The sequence below is a fragment of the Scylla paramamosain genome, chromosome 3, assembly GCF_035594125.1.
Source record: "Scylla paramamosain isolate STU-SP2022 chromosome 3, ASM3559412v1, whole genome shotgun sequence".
NCBI lineage: Eukaryota > Metazoa > Arthropoda > Malacostraca > Decapoda > Portunidae > Scylla > Scylla paramamosain.
This window is the reverse complement of record NC_087153.1, coordinates 37,897,363-37,909,422: the sequence shown is the minus strand read 5'-3', so window position 1 is coordinate 37,909,422 and position 12,060 is coordinate 37,897,363. Positions and strand designations below refer to the sequence as shown.

The 12,060-nt window shown below is 45.7% G+C and overlaps 1 protein-coding gene across 1 annotated transcript; it reads left to right on the top strand.

Moving 5' to 3' along the window:
* The first annotated feature begins 787 nt into the window (after positions 1-787).
* Positions 788-7,974, top strand: LOC135096765 (uncharacterized). The gene is made up of 4 exons (XM_063998501.1): positions 788-933; positions 1,069-1,966; positions 5,827-6,080; positions 6,451-7,974. The coding sequence occupies exons 1-4, from the start codon at positions 922-924 to the stop codon at positions 7,678-7,680; spliced, it is 2,394 nt and encodes a 797-aa protein (XP_063854571.1). The 5' UTR covers positions 788-921; the 3' UTR covers positions 7,681-7,974.
* Positions 7,975-12,060: the final 4,086 nt, after the last annotated feature.

Sequence of the window (12,060 nt, the reverse complement as noted above, 5' to 3'; positions counted from 1 at the left end):
ACCTTAAAACGTCCTGGATAATGAAGTTTTGACAGATACGTAGGTAGAATTGTATAAAGGCATTGCAATTATAGTGAAGTTTTCCGTTACGACTTCCATTCATACTCACACTTAAAGCAAAGAAAGTAAAACCATAACTTAGGATAATGTTTCTCGACTCCTGGAATAGATGGATGGGTGGATGGATGGCTAGGTGGAAGGTCAACGGTCCTGTCCTATACACTACACAGTTTTCATGCATATGGGTCTTGTGGCACGCAGTTTAGCATACACTCTCGTTACAGTTACGTGACATGCAGTATACGCTGGTATATATTATATAGTTGATGGCTTTTCAAATGATGCAGTTGAGATTTGTTATGCATCACTCGAGGTAAACCTATTATTTTGTATGCGAAAGGAATGTAACTGGAGAGAGGTGTGTCCTCAATCAAGCACATTAGTCTGCAGGAGTAATTGAGGTGAGAGTGGTGTGAAGGGCGCGCTGTTACACAACTAATGACTCCCGCTGACACCACCAGATTTATTTCGCTTAATAGCTGCTTATTATTCTAGTATTACTCATATCCTGCGGCCGTGTTCGCCTGCATCCTGCCCTTCCCTGCTTGGCTCACGGGAATCCCTCACAGATATCTCATAGATCACTGGCTAATACATGCACACAGCAGCTTCAGGTCCCGTCCCCGCCCCGCCATCACTCAGAGGCGGCCATCCGTGTCCTCGTCCTCACTGGCTGGAACAACTCGGTGTCAGCTTCTTTGTGTCTCGTTCGCGGCTTCCGTTTCCGAACCTGGCTGGAGTGTGTGTGTCCCGGGGCGTGAGGGGAGGGTGGCGGGGCCTTGATGGCGGGTATAAACTGCGTGGGTGGCGGTTGTTCTGTCAGACAGCTCCCTTCGTCTGGGTGGGTCACGTTCCTCCGTCATGATCGTTCTTGTGAGTAATCCAGTTCTGTTGCCTGTGTGCTCTGCTTGGAAGTGTTCATAGTGCGCTTGTTAAACACCTTGATGCTTCTTTCTGGCGATGTCTGTGGCGGCGACCACAACTCTAGGCAGTGTTACTGTTCCGCAGCGTGTGGTTTGCGTCTTGGCGGTGGTGGGCGCCTGCTGGGGCGAGGCTGCCCTGCATCCCGAGACCCGCCAGGGGCCGCAACATGACCTGCACAGCATCCCTCGCTACGACCTGTACGACAACCGCCACTACAGCGTGTACAACAACCCGCGCCTCGACGTGTACAACGACCTGGACAATAACCTGCACCGTGCCTCTCCTGTCGGCCTGCACAACGGCCGCCACGTGCCTGATATCTTCCACCACGCCCCTGTCGTCCCCCCCCACCACAGCACCTTCAACGCTCCCGCCATCACCTCTTATCGCGGCCCCACTGTCGTCCCCGCACCGTACCTTGTCCCTCCCCAAGTCCACAATGTTGTCCCCGTGCACGAGTCCCCAGTCATCATAGAGAAAACCCCCGTGCCGTACGCCAGCCCCGTGCCTCAGCCCAAACCTGTCATTCCCATCAGATCTCAGTACCACGTGCAGGACGAGCTCGGCCAGTATTCCTTCGGCTACGACGCTGGCATTTCCACCCGCCAGGAGACCCGAGACGCCTACGGAAACGTGCGTGGCTCCTTCAGCTACATTGATTCCAACGGAAAGCTTCAGACGCAGCACTACACGGCTGGCAAGGGCGGCTTCAGAGTGGTGGGCACCAACCTGCCTGTGCATGTGACCAACGAGGCACGCCATAAGCGCTCCTACGCTACTTTCCCGGCAGCCACCGCGCCCCTCACCGCAGCTCACCACCTCCCAGACTTGAACCTCGTCACTCCCTATCACGTGTACGGACCTCCGAGGCAAAGCTTCTCCTACAGCCTGCAGTCACTCCCCTCCCATGTCTCCACCTCCACCAGGACCTACTACGCAGGACCCCGAGTCGCCCCTCACCACCGAAGACACTACTACTACTATTAAACTAACTACCGCTAGTTTGTATGGCCCCGAATTCCAGTGAATCATTCAGTAGTCTCACACATCCCCCTCGCGCCCCTCCTCCTCCCTTCCTTCGTGTCTTTTTCCACTGTCCTCATCTACTGTCTGATTCTTCACATCTCTCTTTCTTATGCTTGCCTATCTGCCGCCTCCTTAAGCATGCAGTCTTTCCTTTCTTCCTGGCTCAGTTTTATGCATATTCCTCACAAAAACGCCCAGTCACCGTCTTTATTCTCTTCACTCCGTCCCTCCACTCCTCTCTCTTCTTTAGTTCTCTCTCTGATATTATCTCCTCCTCCTCCTCCTCCTCCTCCTTCTCCTCCTCCCTGTAACCACTCGCCTTCCGTCTCTCGTTGCATGACTTTCAACACACACACACACACACACACAAACACACACACACACACACACACACACACACACAGACACACGTGGAAGGTAGAACAGCTTCAGTTTTGCCAAGTTATGTGTGTAAGTGGATAAAATAAAGGCTTTTTGATATCATTTGTATTTTATTAATTAATGTTACCTTTTTTTGCTCTCTCTCTCTCTCTCTCTCTCTCTCTCTCTCTCTCTCTCTCTCTCTCTCTCTCTCTCTCTCTCTCTCTCTCTCTCTCTAATCTGTGTGTTCAAGTAACGTCCTTGTTCTATTTAAGTAAGAATGTGAGGAATTTTTGTTTTAGAGAGCGTGTGTGTTTGCGTGTGTGTTTGCGTGTGTGTGTGTGTGTGTGCGTGTGTATGTGTGTGTGTGTGTGTGTATTACGAGTTTTTTTTTTTTAAGTGATTCCAACACAAAGTCATTTGAGATTTTATTTATTTTTTTTTTATTCTTTTATTTCTTTACGTCTATTTTTGTATGTAGATCACGAGACAAGAATTTGTATGACTAAGGATAAGAAGACGGAACTGGCACACACACACTCTCTCTCTCTCTCTCTCTCTCTCTCTCTCTCTCTCTCTCTCTCTCTCTCTCTCTCTCTCTCTCTCTCTAACCTTCATCGTGACAAAAACCTTCATTTCTTTCATTATTCTCGCCTCGCTCCCTCTTCCGCTTCCTTTTGCTGCTTCTTGAAATGGCCTTTTTTATCATTCTTTTTTTTTCTCTCTCTTTTTTCCCCCTTGGCTCTCTCTTAATAAGTAGTAGTGATTCCAGAAGCATGCGTAATCATTTGTATTCTTTAATAATTGGTGTTTCCTCTTGTGCATTTGAATGATGTTTTTCTTTCGTTTGCTCATGCACTGATTGTACTGTATGTGTGTGACGGTAATTGTCAGGAAGGGGTGTAGTGTTGTTGTTGTTGTTGTTGTTGTTGTTGTTGTTGTTGTTGATGATGATGATAATGATGCTGTTGCTGTTGTGGCTGTTGCTTCTTCCTCTTCTTGTTCTGTTTCCGGTTTTTTTTTTTTTTTTGTTCTTGTTCTTGTTGTTCTTGATCTTGCTCTTGATCTTGCTTTTGATCATGCTCTTGTTTTTGCTGTTGTTGTTGTTGTTGTTGTTGTTGTTGTTGTTGTTGTTGTTGTTCTTGTTTTTGTTCTTCTTCTTCTTCTTCTTATTATTATTATTATTATTATTATTATTATTATTATTATTATTATTATTATTATTATTATCATTATTATTATTGTTCTTGTTATTGTTACTACTACTACTACTACTAGTACTACTACTACTACTACTCCTGCTACTGTTGTTGTTGTTGTTGTTGTTGTTGTTGTTGTTGTTAATATTATTATTGACTTATTATTATTACGATTATCATTACTATTATTATTATTATTATTATTATTATTATTATTATTATTATTATTATTATTATTATTATTATTATTATGTTATTATTATTATTATCATCATCATCATCATCATCATCACCATTATTGTTATTATTTTATCATCGTTATCATCATCATCATCACCATCACCATCATTATCGCCGTTGTCATCATCATCTGGCTACACTTCTGTTTTTCTTCTTTTTTTTTTATCATAGACATCATTCTCGTTTTAATATTCCGGTAACCTTTGAATTAATCGCAGTTTTCTTTTTCGCATATCTCTATTACTGCGTCTATACATCACAGCAGCACAGTAATGACCACAAGGCGTCAGCGCTTCATAGAGTCCTTAGAACATTCCTTACCATGCTTGAAACCACCTTCTGCTTATGCTGTATGGAAGGAGTTAGGAATGAGATACGTGTGATAGGATGAACACAAGAGCACAGGAGTGACACGTGCATTATGAACCTGAACACATAAGCACAGGAAACAGTAAGCCTAGTTGTTAATTGAAGGAAAAGACCGTCTAGTGAAGAAAATAATTTGAACGTGACAGGAAATTACTTTGTTGAAATTGATTTGTCTAAGAGAGAGAGAGAGAGAGAGAGAGAGAGAGAGAGAGAGAGAGAGAGAGAGAGAGAGAGAGAGAGAGAGAGAGAGAGAGAGCCAATTCGCGTTAGATTTATTCTTTGGCCTTGTGACGTGTGGGGGTCGCGGTGGTGGTGGCGATGATGGTGGTGATGTATGTAGATAAGTACTGCATGATTTGGGGTAATTTTCATTCCTAACTTATGTAAGCCTTGTGTTGGTGTCGTTGTTGCTGGTGGTGTTGTTATTGGTGGTGGTGATGGTGATATTACTGTTGTTGTTGCTGTTATTGATGGGGGTAGTGGTGATGGTAGTGGCGTTTTTGTTCGTGGTGGTGATGTGGTGGTGGTGGTAGTGGTGGTGGTGGTGGTGGTAGTGGTAGTAAAGGAAAGTAACAACTGCTACACTCACCTGACTGCTGGACGTGGCTAAAACTAAGCTACAGGTATAGTAGAAAAAATAAATAAATAAATAAATAAAAATAAAAAATATTAGCCATGCTCTCGTCTTAGAAAGCAGCACTGAACTCACGCCTGTATTCAGAAACGCTTTGCTCTCTCACCACAGAAATTATTATCCTGACTCTCAAGTTTCTCCTGTTAATAACGTAGAAATCTTGTTAATCTGTCACTGGGAACCGTTAAAACGCCCTTAAAAACCTCTGGTGAAATTTCAACTATATTCAGCTAGAGTCTTTTCAAAGTAGACGGAGAGCTGCGCCAAAAGTGGTCTTCATTCACAGCGGCGCCAACTTGCGGAGCTCACCAGACCTTTCAGAGCTGAGGTGTCCCAGGCCTGCACTGCCAAGGCCACGGAGACACACTTGCCAAGGGAACACGACGCTATGAGACTCCAGCTTGTCACCATACTTGCAAATATACACGAGTTGAGAGTTGTCAGAAAATAATGATGAGTTGCTTGCATAGTGGGATTTATGTTATGAATGGGATGATTTGATTTGTGATGTGTACCTAATGGAAATATTATTGGTGTAGAAGAGAGAGAGAGAGAGAGAGAGAGAGAGAGAGAGAGAGAGAGAGAGAGAGAGAGAGAGAGAGTGCTTGTGTATGTTTCCCTTCATTCTCTCTCTCTCTCTCTCTCTCTCTCTCTCTCTCTCTCTCTCTCTCTCTCTCTCTCTCTCTCTCTCTCTCTCTCTCTCTCTCTCTCTCTCTCTCTCTCTCTCCGTCGCAAACCGTCAATGCTGTACAAGCCTGAGTGCCTCGCCCTTCTCACTTACTTCAACCAGTCATCCTTTATAATAACCTCGCCAATGCTTTTCTTTTTTGGTTTCTGTTTTACGGAAAATTGGGAAACACTAATCCACCTGTGTGTTGATGATAACAGATGGTAATTGCGGCAGCTCCAACGCTACCATTATCTTGTCCTCCATCTCGTTAAATGCATCTCCTCCGGGTCGTGGGTATGAAAGCCACTCCATGTGCCTAGTGACACGAAGAGAGACACCCTAAGGCTTTGATTCTCCTTCGTCACGACTTGCTACCTCGAAGAAGTGTCTCCGTCATTGCGTGCTCACTCCACTCAGCAATCACTCCCCTCGGCACTGTAGGCCGGCCTCAGGTGCCGTTAGTGAGGCGCGGGTTCAGGGTCTTGTGCAACTTCAGCTTGATATAACAGCGCGAGCAGCAGTCGCAGCACCGTCAGACAGCTCCCTGGTCTTGGGTGGGTCGCACAGAACAAGCGCCACAGCAGCCATGGTCACGTTGGTGAGTGAGCGAGGTGCTGGAGTGTTGGCGCGTCACAGCGGCTTCCTGGCGGCTGGTCTCCTGCTTCGGGAGGACCAGTGTTTCCTTCATATATCCTGGATTAAACTTTGTGTGGAAATCCGAAGTGGGAATGGTACTGTAAAAAAATTATGAGGTTCCAGAGTGTTCCCCGTTGGGGAAATCACCTGAACATCTCCCTCCTCCTCTGTCCTGCTCACAGCGACAAACGACCAGAGCCAGACAAGCAGCGCGCCGCCACACTCCTTCCCAAAGCCTTATTCAGCTGTGCATCACGAGAACAGTGGCTATATTTTGTTGTTTATTTATCACTCATTTAGACAATCGAATTCAATTTTTTTTTTTTTTTCAGCGGATTGTGTGTGCCCTCCTATTGGTGTCCAGCGGCCGCGCTGACCCGCCCCACTCCCGGGACCACGCAGCCACTGACACCATCTATCGCGAAACTGTGGCTCACGGTGGCTCAGCGGGTCACGGAGCTCCCGTTGTGGCTCACGGTGGCTCACTGGTTCACGGTGGTGCCATTGTGGCTCACAGTGGCTCACTGGGTCACGGTGCTGCAGTTGTGGCTCACGGTGGCTCTGTGAGTCACGGTGCTCCTGTTGTGAGTCACGGTGCTCCTGTTGTGAGTCACGGTGCTCCTGTTGTGAGTCACGGTGCTCCCGTTGTGAGTCACGGTGCTCCCGTTGTGGCTCACGGTGGCTCTGTGAGTTACGGTGTTCCCGTTGTGGCTCACGGTGGCTCTGTAGGTCACATTACCCCAGTTGTGAGTCACGGTGGCTCTGTAGGTCACACTGCTCCCGTTGTAGCTCACGGTGGCCTTGCAAGTCACGCTGGTTACGGTGGTCCCATTGCCAGTCACGGCGTCTCAGTGGGTCACGGTGGTCCTGTTGTGAGCCACAGTGGCGCAGTGGGTCACGCCCCGGCGGTTCACGCCCCTGTGGTCAAGGGTGCTGTGATCTCGCACGGGAGCGGCTACCAGGAGCCTGTGCGATCCCAGTACCACGCCCAGGATGCCTATGGTCGATACTCCTTCGGCTACAATGCCGGCACTTCCGCCCGCGACGAGACCCGCGACGCCTATGGTAACGTGCACGGCTCCTACACCTACGTCGACTCCTATGGTAACCTGCAGACGCAGCACTACGTCGCCGGCAAGGGCGGTTTCCAGGTGGAGGGCACCAATCTTCCCGTGCAAGTCAGTCATGGACAGAGGTACAAACGTTCGTACGCTGTCTTCCCCGCCTCCACCAAGCCACTGGTGAACGGCATCCCAAGTGGTCTCGTCACCACCGTGACGCGCCACCAGCAGGGCCCCGTGGTGGCAGACCTTCCTAGCCCTTACGGAGGTCCTCACGGTTATGGCGGCGAGGTGGTGTACCAGCCTCCAGTGGTGCCCAACGAGGGCCTCATTCATGCCAAAGCTTATGGCGTGTCTCCTCTCCTTGGAAACGCAAATCTCCATGGTAACTTTGACAAGCTCAGCTATAATGGATTTTCCTATGGCTTTGAGACTGGCCCGTCCTCCCTCGCCACCTACGGCACTCACTTCAACCAGCACATCCCCAGGTACTCGCACTGAACCCTCGCCTGCTCGCCTGCTCCGCAGTGTGAAGACTTCTGGATAGTCACGCTGAACCACGCCAAAACTTTCACTAATAAACCTCGTACTTCATGAAGTTTAGAGTTTCAAGATACTTCATTAGTATTTTCAATGCTGTCTTCACATGCTATATACTTTCAACAAGAGTGAATGTCTTGTACGTACTACCAGAAATGTATCTTCGTGATGTTACACGCAGGGCTGGACGGGTTTGCGCTCCGTTTCTGTGATCGGGGCACCTCGTGTATAAAGCATCAAGAAAGCAGAACAATATATTGTTGTATTATTTTTTGCCTCAGTTCCTTTATATAAAATGTGTGTGTGTGTGTGTGTGTGTGTGTGCGTGTGTGTGTGTGTGTGTGTGTGTGTGTGTGTGTGCGTGTGTGTGTGTGTGTGTGTGTGTGTGTGTGTGTGTGTGTGTATTTGATCGGTTGAGGAGGCAGAAGACTGTTCGACAATCATCCAGTGTGTTTTATAAGATGCTGACACATTTGCTGTTTATCGTGAACTTGAAAAGTCCAGCAATGTTACTTAAACGCTGGAAAGGAGAAATCAGTGAACTAAAGTCATATCAGTAAGTTTACTGTCCACATTTAACAAACCTTGGTACAGAAGCGCTCAGAACAATTAGATCGTTAAGGGAGCAAGCAAGAGTTAGTCAACAGCTAACCTCATCCACATCACTGACTTATCAAGTCGTGAAAAACAAAATATATAAACTTCTGAAATAAATAAATAGGTAGTCAGAAAAGAGTGAGTAAAAGAAATAATTATGATTTTGGAAATTAATTAAATGAAATGTCAAGAAAGAAGCATTGTCTGACGAGTAATTTCGGATTGGTGATGACCTCCCGGAACGATGGTCACTCTTAAATCTATTAAGCCGTTCTTCTGTTTGCGCAGGCCCATCACATATATATATATATACTCGTATATATATATATATATATATATATATATATATATATATATATATATATATATATATATATATATATATATATATATATATATATATATATATATATATATATATATATATATATATATATATATATATATATATATATATATATATATATATATATGTATGTTTATATAAAGATAAATTTTGTAGATTATTGTTCCATCCTAAGTATGACGAAGTTTTTACCAAAACCAAATACAGTAACGCTGCTCAATGCTCCACCATCGCGCGTGAAGTGAAAATGCGAGGGTGACGTGTCACACAACCACACTCACACACTCACACACACACACACACACACACACACACACACACACACACACACACACACACACACACACACACGGGCCGCACCACTGCAAAATGAAATTACTCCAGCGCATTAAACTGCATCAGTGCCACTCTCACCTCCCAACCACAACTTGTTTCCGAGAGAAAATTGAAATAATCCCTCAATAATTTTTCAACGAATAGTGCTCGCGCGTGTGCATTACCGTGTGCCTCTCAGAGATGTTTATCTTAATTCTTCATGGTGTTCGCAGAGGTCCGAGGAATACCAAGTGGAATGGTTGTTACACTTGCTGCTGTAGCAATGCATTACACATGAAGGGTTCCAGTCAACAAAACTATTCGTTATTCGTCATCATGATCTTTAAAGCCATTGCTTCATATAAATAAAAGCACAGAGGTACTGTCCTTGCCTCCCTCGTGTCAGCTACAGCACACCCCTTCGCGTGCCCCCAACACTGAGTTGCACGCCAGGTTGAGCAACATGGTGACCTGGTCCCCGAGGGTGACGGTGCCCGCGTGGTTGTCATCGTAGCACCTGTGGAAGGAGCTGTTGTACATTGGATGGCTGGTCAGGCCGCGGAGGTACAGTTCCTCACACTCTCTGTTCTCCGCCAGGCTCAGCGGCAGACTCGTGTCCCACCACCACACTCCGCTGTCCTCCATGTCGGGAACCAGGTGGTCTCGGGGTCTTGAACGTCCGCTAGCTGTTCTCGGTCCAGACGTCCCCTGTGTGGCTTCAGGAAGGGAGTTTGGCGGGGATTTGTGCTGCGAGTGCCGTCGGAGGTGGTGCAGAAACACGGCCTCGCCCCAGTCATTACTTGGGTCCCCGAAAGGTAAGGTGTAGTAATACTGTTTCCCCAGTATGTCGTGTGTTTTGACTCTGCTCTGTGACGTCACAATCACGCGGGTTTTGCGACTGATCTGAAAGGCGGTGCGCCAAATCAAGAGATGACTTAACTGCAGAAGGGAGACATGCAGCAAATTGTTGTACACCGGGCAAGACTTTATATAGAGTGAAGTCTTTCCGTGTGTGGAAGTTAGTCATTCTAAGGATAGAGGGAAGATACTCGTAAACCATGAAAAGCAGAAGTGGCCAGAGTGGCTCCTCCTTTGTCTGTAGTAATGGCGGTAACCTGTGCTGTAGTGTTCACAGACGTAGATTATTTTTTCTTATCAATAATTTGAACTTTTCAAACGATGATATTCATATTTGCAGGAAATCACTTACAAAATACTTTTTTAATATTTTTTCGTCTATATTTTTTCATGGTCATTTAGGAAATAAATTCAAACCTAACTTAACTTTTGAACATTGCGCGGCTAACCCCTTTACACATCGGGACACTAAGCCTGCGGTGCCCCAACAACACCATCTTGAATCGCAGTTCAATATGGCGTTGGCTTACCTCACCTGCTGCAGGAGAGGAGCCACCTTCTCGTGCATATCCATCAGAAAGACGAGAGAATCTTGCGGGTACACAGCCTTCATGAGCACCATTGACCACGACATGTATCCTGCGTGGAATTGGAAGTTAGTAAAAGACTTTTCCCAATACTTTTGTATAAACGTCATTTGAATTTGGTATTTCAATGAAAATGCCTAAACTCTGCATGAATCGTAGTGCACGTGCGTGTTTTCTGTACTGCCGTAGCTGCATCGCGGTGCAAGGCAGTCAAGAACATGAGTAGGGTTCTGCACTAACGTACTCATAAACATCTTTACAATAGGACAGTTACCTAAGACTTGCCTCACTTGTGAATTCACATGTACATAGTTTTTTCTTTTCTTTTTTTATGTAAGAATATCACTGCCCTATGGAAACAAAGGGGAAGAAAAAGAAGAGCCCATTGAGGTGCCAGTCCCTAAAGAGAAAAAATTGGAGGATAAATGTTTTGAAACATCCCTCTCGAAAGAGTTGAAGTCACAGGAAGGAGAAAATATAAAAGCAGGCAGGGCCTTCCAAAGTTTACCAAAAAAGAGGTGAAAGATTGAGAATACTGGTTAACTCTTGAATTAGAAAGGTGGACAGAACAGGGGTAAGAGAAAGAAGAAAGTCTTGTGCAGCCAGGCCGCGGGTGGAGGGAAGGCAAGCAGTTAGCAAGATCAGAAGAGCAGATAGCGTGAAAATAGCGGTAGAAGATAGCAGGAGATGCAACATTTATCATTAACTTTAGAATTAATCAATTGAATCATACAGCACTAGTATTACTTGATTAGTGACAATGAAACCTTATGGAGGAATATTTCAGGAAGTGAGGGTGGTGGCAACAAGAGAACGTAATATGGTAGCTCACTAAGACGTAACAACCACACCTCACACCACACCCCACCACACCACCACCTCTGGATGGAACCTGGGTATGAATAAGAGGGAATCGAATAAGGAATACGTGCTGTTAGTAGCTGCGCCATCCAAATTTTAATGAGAAAAAGACTAAGCTTATTAAAGAAGGAGACTCGTTGTGTCACGGAGAGCAAATGCATCGTGCGCTCATCAGTCAGGCAATACTCGTCATGGTTTTGATGCGACCGTGACTTAGTCTTACGGAATCCATTACGTACAGATTAATTTGTTTATTTTGATTCTATACCCATTATGTGGATATTTGTATTGTGTACGCTAATGTATGTTATTTTGCTCCAGAGTATTTCACACAACAACGCTCCATGTAGGTTGCCTAGTGAATGAAATACCTATAGTGCTGTGCTGATGCTGAGTTGTGTGTGCAAAAAAGCAGGCTGCATCTCTTCTTCACATGAGCAGATTGGCTAAGAAGCGAAACCATCGTTAAGGACACATGTATCGCAGAAAAGAGGAAAAGAAGAACAGGAAATCAATTTGAGGAAAACTATTAGCTTTTTATAGACTGATTTATCTTAAAAGGACCATTGTTTTATTTTAGATATGATATTCACATCTATTAAGTGACTGCATGAGATGATAAAAAATTAAGTGAGGAAAGAGTGGTGTAAGCGTGCGGGCAGCCTACCTAACACCAGCATGTGGGGCGGCGTCTCCTGTCCACTCGCCCATTTCATCAGCTGCTGGACTTCCCTGCTCCTGTTCTTCATGAATCCCGACAGTATCCCAAACGTCCTG